General features: G+C 36.1%; 1 protein-coding gene across 5 annotated transcripts in view; it reads right to left on the reverse strand.

Annotated features, from left to right (window-relative positions):
* EML5 (EMAP like 5) overlaps positions 1-25,906 on the reverse strand; it is a 101,545-nt gene that overhangs the window by 16,566 nt on the left and 59,073 nt on the right. For 3 of the 5 annotated variants that reach the window (XM_061463785.1, XM_061463784.1, XM_061463783.1), the window contains exons 20-30: positions 24,890-25,017; positions 22,943-23,084; positions 21,392-21,544; positions 20,422-20,553; positions 19,358-19,446; positions 18,412-18,588; positions 17,279-17,480; positions 15,550-15,676; positions 3,782-3,860; positions 2,573-2,702; positions 2,149-2,247 (exon numbers count right to left, since the gene is read on the reverse strand). In XM_061463785.1, coding sequence (XP_061319769.1) covers positions 2,149-2,247; positions 2,573-2,702; positions 3,782-3,860; positions 15,550-15,676; positions 17,279-17,480; positions 18,412-18,588; positions 19,358-19,446; positions 20,422-20,553; positions 21,392-21,544; positions 22,943-23,084; positions 24,890-25,017 — 1,458 coding nt within the window. Of the gene's footprint in view, positions 1-2,148; positions 2,248-2,572; positions 2,703-3,781; positions 3,874-15,549; positions 15,677-17,278; positions 17,481-18,411; positions 18,589-19,357; positions 19,447-20,421; positions 20,554-21,391; positions 21,545-22,942; positions 23,085-24,889; positions 25,018-25,906 lie in introns of those variants that run through there. The other 2 variants (XM_061463786.1, XR_009745168.1) reach the window with 2 other exon arrangements.

Consider the following 25,906-nt stretch of genomic DNA (forward strand, 5'->3'; position numbering starts at 1 on the left):
CACAGTGTTGGCTCATGGTCATCCTGTCGTCCACTAGGACCCCCAGGTCCCTCTCCCCTACACTGCTCTCTAACAGGTCGTTCCCCAACCTATACTGGAACCTGGGCTTGTTCCTGCCCAGATGCAGGACTCTACACTTTCCCTTGTTATATTTCATCAAGTTATTCCCTGCCCAACTCTCCAGCCTGTCCAGGTCTCGCTGGATGGCAGCACAGCCTTCTGGCGTGTCAGCCACTCCTCCCAGCTTAGTGTCATCAGCAAACTTGCTGACAGTACACTCAATCCCCTCATCTAAATCATTGATGAATATATTAAATAATACTGGTCCCAGTACTGACCCTTGAGGCACTCCACTAGTTACAGGCCTCCAACTAGACTCAGCCCCATAGACTACAACTCTCTGGCTTCTCTCCTTCAGCCAGTCCACCTCACTACCTGATCATCCAGACCACACCTCCTCAATACTTCCTCAAAGTAGTAATGTCTAATCTTGTCAAGTGGCAAATACACCCAATGTTCTTCTGTAGGAGCATTAAGAAAGAAGGAATATAAAGGTTCAGGTACTGGGAAGTATTATCAAGACTCTGCATAGCAGCATTACAGTTTAAAAATGCTTGAAGTAATGTTTCTGTAAGTATTTTGAAGAGTCAAATCATGATGGTGAAGCTATGTTTGTGCCAGTCACATGAGTAGGAAAAGTAACAGCAGTTAAGTATGTTCTTTATGACATATTTACTCCTTAACATCTGTTCAGATTCTAAAAATAAGTGTTGTTTGAAGATATTTTGCTTCCAGCTCATTTTTCAGATTTAATTCTCTCTTTAAAAATGTTCTGCAGTCTACTTTTTACGTTTCATCTGCTCCTGATTTGTATGCCTTAATCCACATCACAAAGCAGTTAAAATTGTTCTAGTGCTATAGATGTAGAAATTATTATGAAATAAAAAAGCATTAAGGGTCATGTGTTTCTTCTTGAGTAAGATGAACACAGAAGAAAATTCACAAAAACCCCACATTTTCACATTATGCCTACATTCTTCCCATATATTCTGTCATAGGAAAAGGCAAACAGGGCCAGATTAAGAAATAGGCTGAAAAAGCAAATTCCTGAAGACAATAAAAGGTCTGTAATTCCTGCAAATGTTCTTTTCAACTAAAGCATAGGCAAAATCTGCTGATAGTTTTTTTCCATTTAAATAATTTCCATTAATGATTTATTTAAATTGATGTGAGGTAAGAAACTCACCAAGAAATGAAGCTATTTTAGCTAAGCAGTTACCACTATCAATGAGTCAATTTTAATGAGACATGCACCTAAAAATCCAAAACACAGAGGGAAGCAGGTAATAAACAAACTGACCATATTTAGATGAAACATCTAAAACAAACCTACAGGGAAAAAAACATATTCTGGCTAAAATGAACCAAGGGGTTTTGTATTCTATGCACTAAGGAAAACCATGTGGTTTTGAATCTGCTGAGAATCAAATGAAGATAAGAAAACTGCAGTTGAGTTGTAGGACTATAAAAACACAGTGTTCTGCAAAATTTAGAATCAGCAGTATTAGTTCAGCTGTGGAGATGCACAGTGGGGATCTTTTTATCTTTTTTTCCTGGTTAGTCTGTAGATCAATTTTAATATTATTATGAAACATACATTTTTTTTGCCCCTAAAACTAAATTTTCTGTAGGGAAACAGCATTAGGGATTTAATTCAGGTTAGAATATTACAACTATGTATTATCAAAACACCAAGTGGGTATTATAAATCTGCCTGATGAGACAGAACCTACATAAAGTGGCATTTATTTTGGTCCATATAAAAATGAAGGATAGCTCAATTAAGCTTCAGCCTACTCAAGCTGATGGTTAAATAAAACCAAACTAATTTCATGGGGCTTAAGACTTGTATAAAAATATTTTTGATAACACTCCAAAGAAAAGATAAGCTTAATCTTCTTTCATGCCTTAATGTTTTTTGTTCAGCTTTATTAAATTACATTCAAATATATAAAGAGGACAGGTAACTGAGTAACACTCATACAAACGAGATAGCATAATCAAATATTTTTGTGATTTATCATGAACTCACATGGCCCTAATTGCATGCTCTTATGTTAATTTTTTTTTACAAATATTCAAACATACCTACTTGGCCAGTTGCCACTATGTTGGTAAACTTGGGGTGCTGATTTACAGTGAGGCACAAAATATCATCGTTGTGTTCCTGGTAAAAAGACTGAGAGCCTAAAAATAAAAAAAAAAGTCCAACCTTTAGTTATAACACTTACATACACATAGACACGGTTAATGTTTGAAAAAGTTATCCAAGAGGAATTTTGGAAAGCTAGTAACAAAATAATCAAATCTTTACTTCCCTCAAAATTCAGTCACTGGAAACATTTCAATATATTTAGTTTGTTTATGCAGCTATTATGAATCATCCCCACAGGATAAATTTTCAGCAACAAATACTAGTTTTCCCACATACTTTCATGAGACCTAAGGCATACCAGTTCTGTAATTCAAAGTGTGTGAGGAAATACTTTTCCTCAAGTGCGTTTTCTCCTACCTGTTGCCACATTATACAAGATCCCAATGGACGCAGTATGGTATATTACATCAGCACCATCATTCAAGTAGTGCACATTGTTTCTGCAGTCCTTGCCTCGGTACCCAAATACCAGCTCCAAAATTAGGTCCTAAAAAAATATATTTACATCCATTAGACAGTCAAAACCTGAAAGCATTTATTAACTTTAATGTCTTTTCCAGAGTTTTATTTTCCAAATACATCTTTATGCAGTAAAAGAAAATATGTTTAATAATGTCTCAAACCAACAGAAACTGAGACTGTGCCTTCCCTATCAGCTTACATTGCTGCTTATTCTTATCAGACCCAGTCATGTCATCCTGTCATCTCTGTTTAGTGGATGCTGTAGAATACTTGTATACAAACATAATATACATACAGACAGATATTCATAGACATGCATGTAAATAAATTACAGTGAGCAAAGAACACAGTTTTTTTGATGCAAAAGGTACCAAGAAACAAAGAATGATAAACAGTGGTCCACAATTTAATTCCAGCTGGCCATTAAAAAAGCTCAATTGCAGCCTAAAACTTCTAGAACATTGATGATAAAAGGCTGTTTATTAACAAACAGCTACCATAGAACTATCATAGAAAATAAACATAATAACCATAGAGAATAAACATAATAAACAGCATTTTTCAAAGTTAGATGAAATTTTCACTTCAGATTAATCAAAACAAAGTATATTTATTTGCATAAGCCACATAATGAAAAAACACCAAATGCCCGAGCTAAGGACATCATTAATAGACTTTTAAAAAATATTTTATTTTTAAAGCTAGTAAAATGATAAACTTCAGATTAAGTTTTAAAGTCAATTTTTTAAAAACTGCTTAGTTTATTAGCAATAATACACCCATTAACAATTCAGTTATCTAACCAGCACATAATTGCTTTCTACACACTGTATTTAAAAGGTTTTATTGTTACTAAAAATTGAGTTGTGCTCCATTTCATTTGCAAGAAAAAGTAGTATCAGGCTTTTGAGTTGAAAAAAAAACCCAAAACCCTCTGCCACTTTTTGGGCTATTTTCTCACTATTCAGTGTTTCCATCATTGATTACGTGTAAAATGGATCAATCATTTAGTGTGCCCACAAGTGTGTCAATTTCTGGGGGGATAAGGGGAAGGGAATTAATAATCATAGAAGGAAAGGAAGAGGAGATCAATGTTTTTCTTACCTCTATAGGTCTCTTTTTTTTCCCAACATTATTTGTCTGAAGTTTCTCCGGCTGTGGCAATGCCCTACTAACTGGTGGTCTGAAATAAAGAACTGCGAATAAGAGAACGCTGTCCGTCACCCATTCCATACTAACACAGTACCTTCCAACATGCTAATGCATATGGAAAACTTCTAGCCCTATCCTGCTTAACTGATATTTTCATTTATTTTTAAAAGAAACACCTCTGTCAAAGCAAAAAATAAAAATCAAAGAAAAAAAATCTTTGTTTAACATGCTAGGTTGTTTTTTTTTTTGTCAATTCTTCAACAACCCATGAGGTTAATACAATAGCTTGTTTTACAATGAATGACCACCGATAAAATATTCTTCACTTATTCATGCTATGTTCTTCAGGTATTTCCATCTTTGTAGCAATTCTTATTGGATAAATTTTAAAGGCTTATCTGATTAATCTACATACTTGAGATAATCATTCCTGTTGCCATGTGCCCTCAGAAGGCCCTAACTTTCCTATTTTTGTAATAGTTTGTAAAGAACTCAAGGGACACCTGCCCATTCACTTTTACATCAATAGAAACAAGTTATTGATCAACGCTTAGAAGTAAATTATTACCATGCAAATGCATGAATATCAGCCATAACTTCTGTTCCACTGTTCTGAATAGCCCAGACTGAAGAAATATCAAATAGATGTTTGATAAAGATCTGTAACATATCTTTCAGATTATGTTCAATGGGTCATATACAGAGAAACACACAAATAAGTTTTCTTTATCTAAGCTGGGCAATTATTTCAAGTGATTTGCAGAAGCATCGGTTATTGATTCTATAAATACAGTGTATGTGGCTATGAAAAGAAAACTCTAAGTTTGAGCCATAAGAGAAAATAAATTTAAAAATAAACTCTATGTATATACTTAATGAAATACAGATGATTTAATCCAATAGGCAGCATGAGAAACTAGTATCACACTAGTGATACAGGTCAGCTCTCTTTCATATTCCCTTTTTAGTATGAAGTACTTTTAATTCTACCTCTGCTCTTGAACGATGGCTTTGACACAAAATAATCACCACGTCCTTTCTAAGAAGAAATAAGAATCATTCTATGATTCTAAGAATATACTGTGATTTGTTTGTACATTGTATATTTTGAATTACATCTGAAAAGTATGTAGCTCAAATACATACATATATTTGAATAATATTAAATTATTCAAATAAAATACCATTTTCTGAGCTTTATTAATCCATTCTCCCTGACTAATTTTAGTACTATTTATAGATTTATGTCATATCCCCAATTAAAAGATTTGTACATATTATAACACAATTTTTTCAGCAAGGAACTATAGACTGTGTTCTGAGATACTTCAGTACTTCCTCTATGCTTAGATGCCTGTCAGGTACCTATGGAAAAAAAAAAGACAAAAAAATCCACACGGATGAAAAATTTCTGTCTGGTAAAGCAGCCTGGCAGATGCCTGGATCATGCAAACATGATCAAGTTTATTAAAACTTAATATGGGCATTAAGCAAATTCTTATCAAAGCAAAGTATAAAATAATAATGTAAAGTTAAAAAGAAAACTACAGGCATGAAGGACAATAATTAAGGGTCATATTTCATATTCATTCATAAATAAGTGCAAATTAAAACAGCGGACACTAATTGAAGTATGGAGAATGACTTTTATAACTTCACAAAGAATGGTAGTCTAACACTTGGTTTTTGCTACTCCAAAATTCTTACTCTTGGAAATAAGACTTCTAACAAACTGGCAGTAAAGGCAAAAATCTGGGGACACCAACCATATAGAGCAATGCAGGTGGGGATGTGCACTGAAGGTATCCTTGCTCAGAAACAAATATTAAAAGATAGCAACTCTTAAATACACTGTCAGTCCTGCTTGAAATACGTCTGGTGGGAATGCAACCCCAGACTTCATTCTCAAAGGTCCTCAAGTTACAGATCTTTTTTTCCTCTATGAGGTCTCCAGTTACAAGGAATCCACACATCTCAAGACAGAAAAACAAGGCATTTGAATTTGTTTCTCGGTTATAACATGGACCAAGATCACAGCCATAGCATCCTGCCCCTTAGTTTGTGGAGATAAAAAAGTATTCTCCTAAATTTTGCAAAAAAAGGTGGAAAAGCACACCAAGCACGGTCTGGGCTGCCCTCCTCATTACCCATACAAGCATCTTGGCCAGTACAGGAATCAAGGAACACATCTGATTTCTGCCAGCAAACCTAACATCTGATTTTATGACCACTCTTTCAACCAGCTCTTTCCAGTTTTTATAGCTGATGGAAAAGTCCTCACCTCCCCAGCTATTTTTGAGGTCCTTTCTTCTCTTCAGTCTTATCAACTCCTAGCACCCTCTCATCTAGCCTGTCACATTAACTAAAATAGTATCTCTAAGTATAATTAAAGATCTCACTTTTTCATTTTTAAAAATAAAGAAATCACAGTTTTACTCAGAAATTTCTAAATCATCAACAGAAAACACTCCTAACAGGTCACAATGTTTATCATATTAAATACATATGGAGAGAGGGTATCTAAAGTTTTGCAGAGGAAAATTACCATATTTGTTCCCCGCCTTCACAGTAGATGAGCAATTTCAGTTACAAATACGCTGATCAAGAGGTTAACAGGTATCTCCCAGTGCTATAGAAGCCTTCTTAACACTGTGTGCTACTCAAACTGAATCAACTCCAATCAAGTAAAACTACTGAAATTCATGAAAAAAACTGAAAGGTACAGATTCTGTATGGGGAATGGGCTATTTTAAGAAATAAAGCTTTGTTTGAGGTTTGGAGTGGTTTGTTTGGTTGTTGGGGTTTTTTGCATATGAATGTAAGTACTGCTTAAAACTGAACAAATTCTAGTGCTTATAGTGTCTGAAGTTAAATGGCAAAATAATAACCAGTTCCCTCCCTGCGCAATCAAAAGTCTTTGAAGAATAAATAGGGCTAACAAGTGAATTGAATATGCACATACATACCCCATTATTTTATGGATAAGAATTATAGTTATTGAAATACATATAATAGCTGGTTTGTGTAATAGATTAATGATATTAAGAGTTACTAATGAATATTTTTCCTATTGACAGTTTATTGCTTTGAATTGTAATTAAAATTCTTTAATTCCTTTGATACCTCCATAAACAATTGCTACTCATTTATTAAATAACTAGGAGCACATTTACAAACAAAAGAAGTTCCTTAAAAAACACTTATTCTAAAGTGGTTCCTTAAAAAACCCTTACATAACACTGATTTTAAATCCTTTCTTAAACTAAGGAAACACAACGCGCACCTTTCTCTTTTTAAAAATGGAAATCAGAAACAACGCTGATGTACTGAAAATTGGAAGACTGTGTATCAGTGATTCTGTTAGCTTTCCTAATAATGGGGGGGGGGGGGGGGGAGGGAGGGAAGAGAGGAGGGAAGAGAAATCTATAACTAGTTTTCCACTGTCATATTACTTCTTCCCTCATCCCATGCAGCAGCTATATTGCAGAAATGTGGGACTGGCATGCTGGTTATTGTGCATGCTGCTTCTACTGGCATGTTGTACAACTCTAAAAGAAATCCAGCTGTCAAAGACATGCTAAGGACTAAAAAGAAAATCAAAATGTGACTACTCAGCTGTGAAGCCTCAACAGCCAAGATGTGATTGCCAGCCTACACAAAAAACAGCATAAAAATATCCAAATCTTCTTAAGGAAAGTAGAAAAAGACACACTCTTACAGTTCCAGAGAGCCTTCCTAGATAAGAGAGTAGCATAATTTCTAATGCTTTTCAGACAGCAAGGAAATCTTTCAATGTAGCTTACTCTAAACTGCAGTCAGCACATGGAACAAGAATGTCAATTTCTAGATTCAGTATTCTTGCATAAATTTCTCTATCATTTTGAACAGCAGACTAAGAAGTGTATCAGTAACTAATGCTACTCAAAAAAACCCAAACAACTAGAACCAAAAAACACTGCAAAAAGTAGCTCAAGAGCAAATGAAGATTTCAGATCAAAGAGAGGAGACTACTACATTTCCATCAAGAAAATCCACCTGATTTGAAACAAGCAGTAGAAACTGTAGGGAACTGAGTCCAGTTCTCTTGGGACAACTCCTAACAATCTATCCATAAAAATATTTTATGCCTATCTCAATTTAGAGATTCCAAGAAAAAAACAGGCATTCCCAAAAACATTACTGTTTAAGAGGAACAATGTGTGTTTAATTGGTTGTCAGAGGCTACTACTGTTTGACTACTGTTGCAAAGATACATAAAAATCAGAGACTGCATTGGTCAGGGGAGATTTAAGGAAATAAAAAGGATAAATCTAAACCAGCAGAGGAAATAAGTACCCCGAATAATTACACATTTGAGGCAAAGAAAATGAAAAGTAGATTCAACAACCATTTCCCTGGGGAAAGAAAAGCAACCAACCATACAAATCCATACCACTAAAGCCAAGCTTAACAGAAGTAGGAAGTTCGATGACTATAGTTACTTAAACAGATCTACTGGCATAGAATTGAGAGACAATTCCAGTGGTGTAAAAGGGCTGTAGGCTCTATCACTGGAGATCAGTCCTGCTTCATGGATAGGCACAGGGGGAAGATTGAGCAAAACTGCACAATCCACCTTCTGATCACTCCAGAATGCTCCAAATACTTTATATTTTTAATTTCTAATTTGTCACAGTCAATCCTGGAAGTCTTATTACTGTTGTTCTAGAAATTGTTAAAACACAGCATAAAGAGCCCCTCTTCCACTTGTCACCCTTGCATTTGACACAGACTACACAAGCCTCATTTCTTCCTCCCTTTCTCCCCCCCATTTCATTTACGGAAAAGAAGGCAGAAGAAACAAATAGACCAGGAGCGCATATCTGAGGTTTCATGAAAGCAGCAAAAACTGAAAGGACATGCTTCCGGTACAGGTTTATATTATGGGAACTGAGCTGACTGAAAGTGAAGATTCCTCTGCTGCTTGGATGTAGAATGCGGCGTTTTTATAATATGTCTGCTAATCCCTTGTGATCGAATGGGAGAAGAGGTAAAACTATCCCACATTATCCCACCACCTGAATAGACCACCTATACTTAAAAAGACTATACAGATAAACAGATACAAATCTAGGTTGATATTCATCCTTAGCCAATCATTAGAGTATATTTATATCTGTACGTTACCATACAAAAGAATCAAGTGAATGTACAATTGTCAGTAAAACCTGACTTGACAATTCACACTCAGCCATATTATCTCACAGGTCACCTATACAATTTATGCAAGTACTCACCTAAGAAAGGCTAAGTCTATACTAATTCAGAGCAGTGGAACTAGAATGCAAATTACAAGGTTTTTTTTTAAAGGTGTGAAAGCTAAGGGTATTTTTCATTTACTATTTAATGTTTAGGCAAGTGAATAATGGCAAATACAACATGGTCATGTGCCTGCATGTATAACTGGTTGCATGCTCAAAAACTGCATGCAAAAAGATGGGAAGGAGAGCATGAATAACATTTTGGGATGAATGCACATATGGATGGGGTCAGTTTGCACAGGCAGAAGGAGAGTTCCAGCCATCTATCATACAGAAAAGAAATACCTCAATATCAGCATTTTACTTTCAACATGAAAATAGACTTAGTGTGTATATATATTAATATATATATTAATAGACTTAGTGTGTATATATATTTTCTTGTTATAAGACTGTAAAAAAAGGAATACAAGCACTTTGAAGTAGTTTGCGAAACAAAGAAAGCCTCATTTCATGGTTTGAGGCATTATTTCAGTATTTTTGACACTGCTACCCATATTGTCTTACATGCTGTTGTACTTCACTCCCTATTTTTAGTATTGATACTGAGTTTCTACAGTTATTAACAGAAAAAGGGATGGTCTTTTGTGGTTAAGATAAACTGACATCAATTCTTCAAGTTCCATGGTAACTTATGACAGTGTCAATCAACATTTAATTCTCTTTTAATAATCCAAGTGTTCTTTTGGATATGATTTTGCAGCTCTTTAGTACAAAAAAAAGTCCCTTCCTGTGAGAGTCACTATAACTACACCTCATACTTTGGGGCAGTGGGAATTGATTTTGCACTAGCCTTCAGCATAAAGTGACTTTCAAGTCAAGTGTGGGCAAGCATGAACCGATTTTAAAAGGAAAAGGTCTTTCCATTTACTCTTGGCAAGATTTTCAGAGTTACTTGTTTAACTTCTTATGTCTGATTTCCATTAGAAGATAATGAAACCTGCTACTTCTTAAACACTGCTTCTTGACAGTGACTATTCATAATTATTTTCATATATCCTATGAATAGAGTGAAAGGTGCACAGTATAGCACCCAACATGACAGATGGCTTTTCAAGGAAAATGAGAGATGAGAGTAAAATACAGACTAGATAGCAAAATAAAAGCATTACCTGGAACCTCTTTTCAGCAGCAGGTGGGAAAGAGAAAAGGATTATTTATACAAGTTTGGCTGAAAGCTAGGTGTCTGTGAATTATTAATAGAAATAATTATATTTGCTTTCTAGTTTTTTTACTTCTTTTTACAAGGGGATTATTCACAACTTCAGAGGTTATATAAATCTAGTATTCCTACAGAAAACTCCCATTCACTTCAATGGGAATTATAAACAAGTGTTGGCATTAGAATATAATTCTTAGTAATTATTCCTACCGCAAAAACAGAGAAAGCAAGCAGAAGCAGACCCAAAAAGCTGTGAAGTATATCAAGTTTTTCAAGAGTTGGCAAACACAACACCTGAATTACTCAAAGAAAGGTTGTGCATGTTTAACTTCATGGAATAAGCATGTCTGCTGATGACACCAAGTTACGTGGTTCAGCTGATACACTGGAGGGAAGGGATGCCATCCAGATGGACCTTGACACACCTGTGAGGTAGGCCAATGCCAACCTCATGAAGTTCAACAATGTGAAGTGCACGGTCGTACACCTGGTTTGGGGCAACCCCAGGCACTGCTAGCTACAGGTTGGGTCCTCATAGCAGTCTTCCAATATCTGAAGGGGACCTAACAAGGATGTTGGAGAAGGACTCTCCATCAGGAACTACAGAGATAGGACAAGGGGTAATGGGTTTACACTTAAACAGGGGGGAGATTTAGGTTAGATATAAGGAAGAAACTCTTTACTGTTAAGATGGTGAGAAACTGGAATAGGTTAACTTGAGTGCTAGCCACAAAAATGACTGATACACAAATGTCCACTGCTCCTAGGGAAACTGCTGTTGTGAAGGGGAAAACAGTTGTTTTGTTTTTGTTTTTTTTTTAACTTCTGTTATTGCAAGGAAAAAGAAAGTAATTTTATGAGCCAAACCAGGAAACCAAGAACAGGACCATACTGGAGAGGTAGTATGCACATTCTAGAAACTGCGCTTACATTTTGAATTAAAGAAACACTGGCAGAAAATTATTATGCTACACTGAATGTAGAATCCCATGTTCCATACCTCACTGAGAAACTACTTGCTCACCAGACTACAGTGTTTTGCAGCCTTTTTTGCTTATTTTCTCTTTCTGACCCTAGGGATTCTTCCATTCCTTTCTGTAGAGCTTTAGCAAAAAGGAGTGACACTGTTTTGACCCAACTGGTGATGTGAAGTTTTGATGGACAAACAACCTAAGCCTCTGATTTCCTATGTCACCCTACCACTTACAAGGTAAAAGGCGAGATCAACTTAAGCTAATAACATTAGAATCAAAATAATCTTAGAGCATCAATTTTTGATACCCAGTTCAGTAATTTCTGACTCTCAATCCAGGCCATAGTGTTGGACTACTCCTGGCCTCACAGATGTGCTTTTATGAGACAGAACTAAGAAAGAGACAAGATTTCAGGTATGCTCTCATCTAATAATCTGGATACTAAAAATCATATTCCCTCTATACAGAGGGCACATCACTAATCAGTCTTAAGTAGTAACTACATTTTTGGTATTGTCTTTATTTCCATCTTCTCCCATAGAGAATGCACTCAGTAAGAAAAGAGATTCAGGTAACTTTCTGATAAGGAATCTTCTTTATACCCAAACTCAAAATTACTTAAAAAACATTCTCAGAAGCACATTCTACACTAGCATGTACTTCTACACTAGCATGTGATCCTGAGAATACAAGGATTTTAATGAAGTGTTACTACATGAAACATATCTCTTCTAATGTCTGGCAGTGGTGGCCAGAGAGAAAATTGAGAATATGTGAAAGAAACAGCTTTGCAGACACCAAGGTCAGTGAAGAAGGAAGGGAGGAGGTGCTCCAGGCACTGGAGCAGTGATTCCCGGGCAGCCTGTGGTGCAGACCATGGTGAGGCAGGCTGTGCCCTTGCAGCCCATGGAGGCCCATGAAGGAGCAGATATCCACCTGCAGCCTGGGGAGGACCTCACATGGGAGCAGCTGGATGCACCCAAAGGAGGTTGTGTGACCCTATGGGAAGTCCACGCTGGAGCAGGCTTCTGGCAGGATGTGTGGTCCCATGGAAGGGATCCATGCTGGAGCAGTACATGAAGAACTGCAGCCCATGGAAAGGACCCAAGTAAAAATTTGTGAAGAACTGTCTCTCATGGGAGGGCTCCTAAGCTGGAGCAGGGGAAGAGTGTGAGGAGTCTTCCCCTTTAGTAGGAAGGAGTGAGAGAAGCAAAGAAGCCTCACTCCCCATCTTCCTGTGCCACTGGGTGGGGAGCAGGCTGAGAAATTGGGAGTAAAGATAAGCCCAGGAAGAAGGGAGGGCTGTGGGGAAGGTGTTTGAAAATTTAGTTTTTATTTCTTATTATCCTACATGGATTTTATTGGCAATTAAATAATTTTTTTCCCAAGTTAAGCCTCTTTTGCCTGTGACTGAGTGATCTCCCTGTCCTAATCTTGACCTACAAGCCGTTTGTTAACATTTTCTTTCCCATGTTGGGCTGACGAGGAGAGTGACAGATTGGCTTTAGTGGGCAGTTGGTGTCCAGCCAGGGTCAACTCATCACAGCAGTATACCCAAAAAACCCTGTGAATGAACCAATGCAGAAGGAAAGTCTGTGTTATACACGTTCTGTATAACTTGCAAAGAAACTGACTTTACAGATACACATTTTTTAAAAAGCCCAAAACCAGAATTAATTTGAGATGGTGGTGTGAATGCTCCATCCCTGGCGGTGTTTAAGGCCATGCTGGACAGAGCCTTGGGTGGCATGGTTTAGCACAAGGTGTCCCTGCCCATGGCAGGGGGGTTGGAACTGGATGATCTTAAGGTCCTTTCCAACCCTAACTATTCTATGATTCTATGACTTAAAATTTAGATCAAGACTGTGGCTTTCTTCATTATGTCAAGTTGTCTGCAGAAGGATACACAGAGAATAACACAATTCTATCATCTATCACCATAAGGATGTGATTTCATTGTGGAAACAGGGTCCAGGTAGGTATAGGGAGTTCTCCTTTCTTAGTCTGTGTAGGTCCAAGTGTACTGGCAGCTTAGTCTACAAGTCTGAAGGGTGCCCTACAGCCTATGGATTTGTTCTACTACAAACATAGGAGTATTACTTATGAAACTTATTACCTACTGCTGGCACCCAAGCTAGTTACTCTGCATATCGTTTGGATGATACTTGGACCCAGCAGATCAGATGCTTTAGTACACATGCAATGGTACGTCAAATGCCGCAGCCAAGAAAATAACACTCCTCTTGTCCCTGAAGCTTTATTAGCTCCAACACAGCGGTGCAGACATGGTGATACTGCTTATACAGCCACTTCAGGCATCTCCACAATGTGCTCCCTGCACATCTTATTCCATGCTGGACCTCTAGACCAACACTGTGATACAGTCTTATGGAAGTCCACAAGAATTAGGCTTCTAGTTAGACTTTATAAGCTACTTAAGTGAAGCTGTTCCTTAGCCACTCCAAAGTCATGAGGAAAAGAGGAGGAGACTTGATTAACTTCCCCCAAAATACTCTATTTAGCACCCTTCTCACAGCCACTCAGACCAAGAACTGGGCTTATTCATTGTCCCTTATCCCTTTTCCACCCATTAACAAGTTACTATTTACTTACAAAGAGTTAAAACCTTCATTTCTATTTCAAAGTATCACTACTTTTCCAAGCAGCTTAAGTTATTAAAGTGTGTTTGATCCTGGACTTTGTGTAAATGAACTTACCTGACTACCCCCTGCCTTCATATGAAGCAAAAGGGAAATAAAAATAAAATAAAATTAGTATCTATGAAAGCAGACTTATTAAAACCTTTCCTAAGCTTACACAGTATTAACATCAGCAGAACAGAAGTTAAAATGCACGCAGCAACCATATTCTGGTTCCAACTTTCACAAAAAACTTTTATTTCAAATTTTAGGGCCCAAACTTTTAAACAACGCAGGCAATGAAATCCTTTCATGAACTTTTATGTGTTCTGAATCAGAACCTAGTTACCTTACAACAGAACTTTCCTTAATATTTTTATGTGAAACTTAAAAACACAACTCATCTTCCAGAAACAGCTACTGAAAGAAATACCAGAGGCTTATAATTTCACTTAAAAATCACAAATCATACCTTTCATTAACAACAGCAAATATAAACTCAAAATATTGAGGGCATGTGCAGTATTTATTTTTGATTTCCACATCAAATAAATTATTTAATAAACAGAAAGACAGTTTCTAATTTTAAATGCAAAACAGGGAGCTACAGCTTCATACACAGGCATCCATTATCTCCTTCAGCATCAAAACTAAAAAAAAAAGATGAGCTCAAAACACCTACGTAAGTCATGTTGCATTTCTCAAAGGCATCACGGACTGTTAACTTCACTGTGGAAAGAGGCATGTACATTGTAACAGAACCCCTCCCATTCTTGCAGGAAGTTTCCAACCCACTATTTCTCTACACTGTTACACCTAACTATACTGTGCAGTTTTCCACACTACCCTCTTTTTAATACTAATCTTCCTCAATTGCCACAGTATCATGTTAGGAATCCCTTTCCTTTTCCTTCACATACACTACCTACATTTATTTTGCTGACATCTTTCAAGGTCCTGTTCTCAGCTGCACATTCTACAACTGGTTATATTCTAGTGGTTATAAATAATTTCCCTTTCTCTACTCGTTGATTTTATTCTACTCTGCTCCCCACCCCCTTCTCTTCTAAAGCATACAATAGCAAACCAAGCAATGCAACTAACACTGCAAAGCAGTCAACTTCATTTTCCAAGACTCATTAATAGTAAAGGCAGAACCACCATGGAAAGAATTTTTCAAAGAAAGGTAGAAGTTACCTAGAGACAGAAACAATGCAAGGAGCAGTTGAAGCTAAATTAGTCAAATCAGTTTGTTGCCAAAATAAGAAAACTGAGAGCTGTTTTTCAATAAAAGTTGTACACATTCATGCCTATAATGCCATTCCCTAGATATCACTTGTATTAAGTGTCAAAAAAAAAGTATTGTCAAATATCAGCAAATAACTCAATTATCTCAAGAAACTCCCCAACCATAATAATGTCTATACATCATTTGTAGTCTTTGGTGCTCTCTGAAAAAGATACAGCCTAGTCCTTTGGCAAGGCTCTTCCTAAGTTTGGTGGAGTTATTTTCCACCAAAGAAGCATTTCAATTCTTTTTATACACAACCTTTTAAGTTGTATATATATTCCAATATAATTATATTTTACTGTTAATCATCTTTTCAGATTGCTTTCTTGGCTACAATTGTAATTTAGCAATTACCTTTCATCTAAGGTTGGCTCCTTTTGTTGCAGGTGAGGCTTAATTCCAAACATTGGTCTAATGTTTGTTGATAAGGCTTTGATGGTGTAATTAATTTCATTTTCCCTTGTCACATCACTGTCATAACCTAACAAAATCAGAGTTAAAAGTACCAAAACAAGACACCAAGAAAAAAAATAATCATAATTTGTTAATTTGTGCAGGTTTCAACAATGTACTGTAATACAGGAACAATTATACCCTGTATTATTAGTAAATACACAACAGAAAGAAAGTAGCTGGGAATAATGAACATTGTTAATGAGACATTGTAAGAAAAAAATTCTCTACAATATTTTTGTGGAAAAAATTATTAACAAAGATTAAAGGGATACTCAAAGATACCCAGTTTCTGCTTGGTTGCCCTTAACTCAGGGTGACTAACAAAGGACCTCACTACATGACACCTGCTGTTAAGTTCTGGAGGACTCAGCACCACATTGTTCTCAATTTCAGGATTCATCATTAGGATAGAATCTATAGGTCTGCACAGGTTTCCTACACAATGCTTAAGGAGGGACAGTCAGGCACATCCAGATGATGTTTACTAAATATGGCAAAAAAGCTAACAGGTAAAATAGTAACAGGATTGTGATCATCCTTTTGGCATGTTTCCCCCCCACAAACTCTGAGATTACTAATACCAATTTAAGAATAGCTCTCAACTCTAACTGCAATTACTAGGACCTGATGAAGAGAATTTTTTGTGAAAAATATGTCAATGATGTCTCTTCTTGTAAAGATTCACTTCTCTTTCTTTTATAGTATTTTTGAATACACAGCCTAAGAGGGCTCTGTGTAAGGCACTAGAGCCTAGGAGAGGTTATTGGGCAAAGATGCGCTAACAGGTCACAGGCAGAAGCTGGACAAAAACTCTGAAGATTGCAATTTTTGATTCAGAAAGCTAAAGCTGACCAAGTCCCCCCTGTGGGAAATTAAATTACCTTGCAGATGTACTCTTCAGGATTTTTAAGCAGGAAGTGCATAAATTTTTCTCCAATGAAAGTTTAATATGCCTCTAATATTCAAAGTGTCTCTTAAGTCATCTAACAGGTTTTAGTGAAAACTGAAGTTAATTTATTATGCAGAATTATATAAAGAGTAGCAGTGACAGCTGAATAATGCTTGAAGACTGAGGAATTGACAAGGAGGAAAAACAGCACTTGGGAGCCAAGAGAACAAATTTGGAGGTTCATGAACCCTTGGAATTATAACATGAAAAAAAACCCACAAACATTAAGTACGGCAAAACCAATAAAAGTTAATTCTACAAAATGTAATTACCACTTTATAACTACTGATATGATCTTGGAATAAATTTTTCCATGTTACGGAAACAGATGCTACAACATCAAGATAACTACAATCTTGCATTATACAGATTTCAACATAATTCCATTAGAACTAGTGCCCAAATCTAAACTGTAATTCTATAAAGATTTTTTTTTTAAGTGACCTGTAATCGGCACTTAATGTTTTTCCTTTTAAAAGATGTCAAAAGTCTTTTTATACACTATGAATCAAAGCAGTAAGTCACTTTATTATCATTTTCTTCACAACAGTTTATCAGTCCTTTGCTCAAAAGGAAATTTTACTTAACCTTTGAAGCATCTTCTCTACTTAAGATCGAAACAATCTCAAGTCTTCCTGAGACAGCATGATCCAGCTACCTTTATAAATTATTACTGACCTCCATCTTCTTCAGAATCTAGATCAGATTCTTCACTGTCACACTGCCTGCTATCCCGATGTCCTTCTATCTCATAAGTCCACAGCATTAAAGAGGTGTCTGCTCCTCCAACAGTGACCAACAAACTGTCATCATAGGTCCAGCGGACATTCGTTACATGGGTACTGTGAGCAACATATCTCTTAAATTTTCCAAACTTTCCCTAAGAAGGGAGAAGAAAAGGCACAGATCAAATTTAACCAGTCTACTAGATAAAATGGAAATGAATTGCCAGTGCACAAGCAGCATGTTCTTAATCTCTTTACAGTTAATGCATCAGCTGCTTTGCATTTGTATGTATTAGATGACTTGCCAAGTTCATCTCCTATAGCAATCTCATGAAACAATAACCATATTTCCATACCAAGCATGCAAGAATGTTTGTAAACAAATTCCAGCAATAAACACTGCATAATTTTTCCTAAGAGAGAAAAGAGTCTAACAGATTAAGAATAAAATGTACATAGAATATTTTGAGTCAACACATGTGCATTGTTACCATCCCTAGCATGGCAAAATATTAAAAATTGAAAACATTTGCTGATAAATATACAGGAAAACTAGAAAGGTCCAAAAAGAGCAATAAAAATATAATGTGCTTCTGGAATTGATTTTCTACGATACATGATTAAATAACATTAAAGCTCTTCATCTTAGAGAAAGTTGGCTGAGTTTGGACAGAATGAAAGCCTATAAAATTATGAGTGAAACGAAGGTGAGGAAAAAAGTGTTGTGTTCAAAACAAGGGTCTAAGGGGCTAAAAAAGATGCTGATAAAACCACACCGAGAATACTAATGCCTAAGATATTATTAAATACTGCCTGTCCTATTCTCATTCTTACAGGTTTTCCTATGCATTTATCACTGTCAGTGATAGCACACTACATGAAATGGCTCTTTAGTCTGATTTGGAATGGTTATTATTAACTCAAAGGTTAATGCATTGCAAATTGCAGAGTAACATTGAATACCACCTTTGATCATAAGGACAAAATTATAAAAGCATTATTTTGTTCTGAGTGAGGAGTTTTTATAGTTTTGAAAAGACATTTTTATTAACCAAACTTCTGCATGAACAGCTGAAAATTACTTACTTTAGCAGGGTATCGAAAAAGTTTCACAAATCCAAAATCATCTCCTGTGGCTAACACTTTACTGTCACTAGTGAGGCATGAAGCAGTTACGTCTGTGACTTCACCTATTATGGGCCAGATTCCTTCACAGCAAGAGCCCAAAACACTTGTCCATGACGCCCAGCCAATCTTTTCTACCTACAAAAACAACCCATTTAAGACAGAGCATGCTTTTACCCAAGCAGTTTTCTTTCATATCCATTTTCAAGAAAAATGGATTTCTTGCACTGAAAGATACATCACATCTAAAAGATAATATTTAAACATAGCAACCATTTATTTCCTGTCTATTCGGGATTTCATTTGAAATACTTAATTTCACCTCTTTTAACTTCCAAACCTCCTAAAAGTATTTAAAAAATGTTGCTCTTACCTGCCCTTCAGCTACATGAAGAAAAAAAAAAATAAAAAAATTTACCTTTTTCAACCCTGCCTTTCAATCTCACAGAAAAAATTACTGGAAAGTTACCCATTTTCACTGTCTGCCCTACAACAATCCTCTATGTGTGAAAAAGCAAATTAATATTATTGCCAGAATATACTACCCTTGCCTATGTATATCAGGCTGTAATAAATATGACTGTATTGCATTGTATGTAAAGATAGACATGAGGTCTTCTGGGGCAATGTTTGGGCTAACTCATCTGCAATAGATTTTTAAAGGTGTTTAGGTACCAAAAGAGGCATACAGAAGTCCAATGAGATTTTTATGAGAGTTTAAGTCAACCAAATGTCCAAAAATATAAAATTAAAAAAAAAAAAAAAAAAAGGACAGCAAATGCCAAACCAGAAGCTTTTTTCAACAGACCAGTTACATTTGTTACACATCCTTCCCTCTTACGTGGCAAGACAGTTGTACCATAACTCTAATTTGCAAGCAAGTTAAGGTGGCGGTCTATTTCCTCACCTCCAAACTCGGAATTGTCTGTTTTTTCCCACGAGGAGCTTCAAAAAACAACTGCTCTTTAGCACCAGTGTTGACTTGCAAGAGCTTCCCTATAAAACATATTATGTATTGTATATTAACATTAAATAGAAAATTCCATTAAAACAAACAAAAACATTATTTTGAAATTGTTGCTAATAACATTAAACAAATTATTTGTTTCCATTGGAAAAAGTTGCATATGTAAACAGAGGACCTGGAAGTATGCGCTTCTGAAGATCTGCATCCTTTGACCCTTTAAATTCACCGTCCTTCCTCCTCTCCTTGAAAACTCTCATAATGCATCACTTTTCTCTCCTGTTCATGGTTGTCCTATCAGATGGTATGTAAAATGTACTGGGTCTAATTCAGAGCTTGTTTGTGTCAACTGGCTGGCCAGTATGCATGAGCTTTTGGGGTTGCATGCAAGCTGCCTGGCCAATGGCTGAAGCTGACTTCTGCTTGCTTTTATAGTAATACTTTTCTGAGGGAAATTCTCATTAATGTTTCTGTCCTCTTCCTGTTTTCAAAATTCTCAGAGGCAGCTAACTTCTAACACTCTTTCAAATTCAATTGGACTGTTTCAAAAGTGATTATGTAGAGGAATAACAGCAGAACTAACGGATTGCACAATTGCACTGCCTTGGTTTTGTATGGAAACAGAACTAAAGTTAGTGTTTAAATTAATCATGTATTAAGACCCAGTCTTTCTGCTGTTTTTGACAAGGATGCACATTCCTGAGCTACAGATGCAACTGCATTACGCAGCGCATTATTCTAGAAGTCAGACAATAAACACAGAAGATGTGAAAAAAAAAAACAAACCCTCAAACAAACCAATCTGCAGAGGCAGTTTTTCCTTGAAATACATCTTTTAATTATATAAATAGTAGTAAGATTCGTATTTTTAATGTTTATTCAGATGCTGTAAGCATGTTCATAAACAAATCTGTCAGTGATAGCATAAATTCATACTGCAGATGTACCGTATTTAATCTGTAATGTAATGAATCTCCCAGCAGATTTTCAGAATGAATGTTACTCACCTCTTATGTCCCAGTCCATATGTGTGATATAGCTGGAGGCTCCCTTGCATATTCCTACTCGTTTACTGCTCATTACATTGTAAATATCTACAAAGTTATCACAGGATGCCACAGCCAAGTACTTTCCAGCCCCTAGAACACATCAGTACAAACACAAGACATTTTCAAAAACTGCAGTGCTCTGTATATTAAACACAAGTACATTCTGGAATTGAGCTATATACAACTCAGATTTCTTTGAAATGAGCTTGCTCATTTATACATAGTCCTTGACAGACAGACAGATTATCACATAATCAAAATCAGTATGAAATATACAACCATTACATAATTACATCTTCAAACAGTAACAATCTTTGATGAAATTTTAAACATTTATCACACTCAGAAAGTAGTAAAGCTTAGGTACCAGAAAGTAATGTTGCATGAGAAACAGTATCGGTAATTTGCATCACATTTCTTCTACAGAAAACTACTTTCACTAAAGCAGTATTATTAGTTTGTTTAGGCCATATATCCAAGTTCCTAAATAAGAGCTGTAGTGTTTACCTAACCTCAGTGAGACTGCTAAGCACTGCAGGACGAGAAAGAAGAAAAAAGATGCCACCAGAACTTTCTGACACAACAGTTTCAAGCATTCTAATTAGCTAAGAGTAACCGCAGTGAAGAGCCAAATTTATGCAGCTCAAAGTGGAACCCTAGTTACCTAAGGAAGCTGCTGGATATTCATGTTTTAAAATTGAGTGTTGTATTCAGGAGGTTACTATGAACAAGCTTATTCCAATAATCTCATCCTTAAATGAGGGACACAGTCCTTGAAACCCAGTATTTTTCAAAATGTTACTATTAACCTTGTTGGCTTGTTTGTTACATGTAAAAAAGTAATACAAATCTCTACTTTTTTTTTTTTTAAAGTTACAAAGCATGCTTAAGCTACCTTGATATAAAAATCTTCTTTTAAATCACTTACCAGGAGAAAAACGGATCTCTGAAATAACATCTTTCCTGTGCTGGAAAGAGACTAGATCCTCCAGGGTATCTGCATTAACTATCAAAAAACTTCCATCATTGAGACCAACAGCTAATGCTTTTCCATCAGGAGAAAAGCAGCAACATCTGCCTCCTATGAGAAATACAGAAATGGCATTCAGGTACATTTACAGTGCATGATTTCTCTTTTAGAATTATTTTTCCAATAGCAAAGGAAAGCTATTTTTACAGTATATAAAACTTTTTAGAAGCTGTCAAGATAATTTCCAAGTTCTAAATCTGTGATAGCACACAGAAGCTACTATCAACTCAATACACAAACAACCCCAGATTCTTAGATTACATTTTATTAGCATACTAATTGACATATATTCTACTTTAGTAATACAGATTAATCACTACTGTCTATGTATTTTAAATTTTCTCTCCTTATTTCTCTCCTCTTTCTCTATACTTGACTTTCAGTTTAATTTCATTCAGTTGAACACAGATGAGAACTGTACACCAAAAAAGATTCTGATTAGTCTCTTGTAAATAACCTGAATACTTCATTATGAGCTGGAAAAATACCTCACTCACATATAATCGTCATCCTGCAATCAGCTGGATCATCCTGAGCTTTCTGCTCCTCAGTTACTCCTCAGCTACACAGACATTTTTCTTACAATTGGCAAGTCCTGCCTTTTTTCATTACCAAATATTGTATTTCCATCACTGCAATCTGCAGAAGTATCCAGCTCTTTCTGTACAGTAGGCAGCTGCTTTCTAAGATTGTCAAAGCATCTCAGAATGTCTCATCAGCGAATTAAGTCATTGCAGTCCTTATTTTTCTGCCAAAACTACTTTTAAAAATATTAAGAAATATCAGTTTTAAGACTTGAGCAGACTTCACCAATTTGAAACTTTGTTTAATCCCTGCTTGTACCAGCTCACAGCTCTTCTTACATTTACCTTAATCAACCCAAATCATCTTCAACTAAGCTTCCCATAATGCTTTCCTGAACACCAAAAAGATAATGCCTATTGTATAACTTAGTCTAACACAGCAGTTATCATTAAAAGCTTGTTAAGGCCAGGTTTCCCACCTGTTAAAATAAAATCTAGTGATGTAGTATACAAGTAAGAATTTTATGACTTTTCTTTTTCCTTGACATTCCAGATTTTACTAACATTTACAAAGAGAAATTCAATGTTACTTTAAAGGTTTCTTCCAAAACTTTCTAGATTCGAAGTCCTCCACTGTTCAAAAAATAAGGTTGCATTACTACAAACTGTGACAGATTTATGTAACTGACCCAACTTTCATTGTAAATTCTCTCACTTAAAAGAGCAGAATTGCAAATAATCCTAACAGTATTAGAAATCATTCTTAAAGATTAATTAGCTTAAGGGCTACAAAACATTTGAACATAGCATCAGTAAAATAATTTGAGCAGAGAAAGGAATTTATTCAATCTTGCTTTTCATAGATTCATAAACACTAGTGAACATCAACTGAATTCAGTTAAATTTTTCATACTAAGTATCTTACCCTTCTTCAATTTGCGAACAGCTAACATACAATGGCTAGGAGATAAATCCCATATTCTTAAAGTTTTGTCATCACTTACAGTGGCACAAATAGGTAAATGAGGATGAGTAGCTAGACCCCAAACTTCCCCCTCCATGTGACCCTGAAAAATACAATGAATAAGATGATTTTGTATTTTTAACTGAAATATGAAATAATAAATTTAAGGAAGTTAAAAACCCACCAGCACCAACAAAGAGAGAACATGAAGAATATGCATATCGTTAGAGGATTATAAAGAAGTATCTGAATAGAAACATAGAACACCTGAAAAAAAACATTATCCTGCTACTTAAAGTGCAAATTACAGTAACTAGTACTAGAGAAAACTTTTACTGAGAAATAATTCTCACCCACATCTCTGCCAGTGACATAACGGGATCAAGTGCACTCTTAGCAAGTTTGCTGACGACACCAAGCTCTGCAGCAAGGCTGACATGCCTGAGGGATGGGATGCCATTCACAGGGACCAAGACAAGCTCAGAAGTGGGCCCACACAAACTGCATGAGGTTCTACAAGGCCAAGTGCAGGGTCCTGCACCTGGGTCAGGGCAACCCCCAGCATCAGTAGAGCTGGGGGATGAAGGGAGCGAGAGCACCCTGCGGAGGGGGACTTGGGGGTATTGGTGGATGAAAAGCTGGACATGAGCCAGCAGTGTGCATTTGCAGCCCAAAAAGTCAACTGTATCCTGGGCTGCATTAAAAGGAGCATGGCCAACAGGTAATGGGATGTGATTCTGCCCCTCTACTCTGCTTTCATGAGACCCAACATGGGGTACTGTTTAGTTCTGGAGTCCTCAGTACAGGAAAGATATGGACCTGTTGGAGAAGGTCCAGAGGAGGGCCACAAAAATGATCAGAGGGCTGGAGTACCTCCCCCATGAATAAAGGCTGAAAGAGTTAAAGTTGTTCAGCCTGGAGAGAAGAAGGCTCTGGGGAGACTTTATTACAGCCTTTCAGTATATAAACGAGCCTATAAATAAGATGGGGACTGAATTCTAAGAGGCTCTGTTGCAACAGGACAAGGGGTGATGGGTTTAAATTAGAAAAGAATAGATTCAGACTAGATATAAGGCAGAAATTTTATACTATGAGGGCAGTGAAACACTGACACAGTTTGCCCAGAGAGGTGGTGGATGCCCCATCCCTGGAACATTCATGGTCAGGTTGGACGGGGCTCTGAGCAACCTGATCTAGTTGAAGATGTCCACTGCTAAGTGCAGGGGAGATTGGACAAGATGACCTTTAAAGGTCACTTCCCACCCGAACTATTCTATAATTCTATAATCCAGTGTTTTCTTTACCTTTGTTCTAATCTTTTCTTTAAAAAAAAAAAAAAATCTAGTTCTTTATATAGTGTATTGGACGCTCAGAAGTGTGAATTAAAGATCCACAGATTTTTATCTAAGTGTGCAAGAAAATCACACAATACGATGTAAAAAAATCTGTTTTGTAGTCAGGCTTAAGAAACACGGTCTGTTTGGTATGGCAAAGAAAATGAAAATGTTTTTTACATAATTACAGAGAAAATCTAAAAATCGGCCTCAAAGAGACAGCTTTTTAAAATAAAAAGAGTAATAAGTACTAAGAAAAAAATCTAGCAAGGATTTTGGTGAAGGATCCACTGTTTCATACAACTTGTTTTAACAGAAATATGATCTCTGTCTGTTTGGAAGGATGAACTTGTTGAACAAATCAGTACATGAAATTCTGTGATGTATTTTGCTCATTAAAGAGTCATAATGTTTTAGCCTAGCATTAAAAAAAAAAAAAAAAAAAAATCTATAAAGTGATAGTAACTTGCTAACTTCACTAGTAATTTAAATGCTTACTATTTCACAACAGTCTTTGCTTGAAAAAGAAAACGGTGTTTGTGGTATGGAGTATTGACTGAAATTCAACACGTACCTGAACCAGCAGAGTTATTGGTCCACTTTTATCCACCTCTAATATTTCACCATTCTTTGTGCCCACTAAAATATGACCATGTCCTAAAGATATGGCACGTATAGAAGGATTATCTTCTAAGAGAAGACCTAGAACATTAGAATGTTAGAAGACAGAAGACTTTCAAGCATCCCTTAAAGTGGATTTTTCACACATTACATTCTCATTGTAGAAGAAGATACTCAGTATTAAATAAGTAAAATCATTCCTGCATGGAAGAACTTAAATGTTGGATTCATTTGGGAGTATTTAGCAGTTACCCAACTGACACTAATTTTTCTTCTCAACTGAGTATCTCCAACGTTTATTCAGCCTCACTCACTGGCAGCCTTTGTGAAAAATTGTGTATGTGAACTTATCAACTGTACTACTATACCGCTGGCGTTTATGGTACCTTCTGATCTAGATTTTTATTTTACAGATATGAGAATGAGATACTCTGTAGTAGAATGTTTTAGTTAATGGGTGTTTCCATTGATGATTTTTGAAAAATCAAACCACACATATTGGAAAATAGCCAACGTAAAACATAAACTGGGGAGGGGGGGGGGAGAAGGCTATCCTGAATGTTACATAGGGAAAACTGTAAGCTAGCACCAAGATCAAGAATAAATGGTAGAAACAGAAATCATTATTAAATATTAAATATTTAATTTAATAAATATTAAATTATTAAATAATTTCAAAAGAAATATGCATTTACAGAAAACTAAGACAGAGATGTACTAAGACCTTACAAAACTGACCACAATTCTCCTTTCCATTCCTCCTCCAAAACAAGAAAGATCAGACAAGATGATTCACAATTAGAAAAATAATAGGCGCTCTGGTTGCTACTTAAAAATGAACCACCTGGGTGGGGTAAGATCAACTAATCAAATAATAAGGTAAATATTATGATCTGCACCCACGCAAAGACACGGTAACATACCATTTCCCTCCCAACAGAAAACTGACTTATTTAGAATCAATCAAGCT

Source organism: Pezoporus flaviventris, unplaced genomic scaffold, assembly GCF_033815535.1.
Source record: "Pezoporus flaviventris isolate CSIRO_AGI_PZ_B2104156 unplaced genomic scaffold, CSIRO_AGI_Pfla_v1 ptg000036l, whole genome shotgun sequence".
Classification (NCBI taxonomy): domain Eukaryota; kingdom Metazoa; phylum Chordata; class Aves; order Psittaciformes; family Psittacidae; genus Pezoporus; species Pezoporus flaviventris.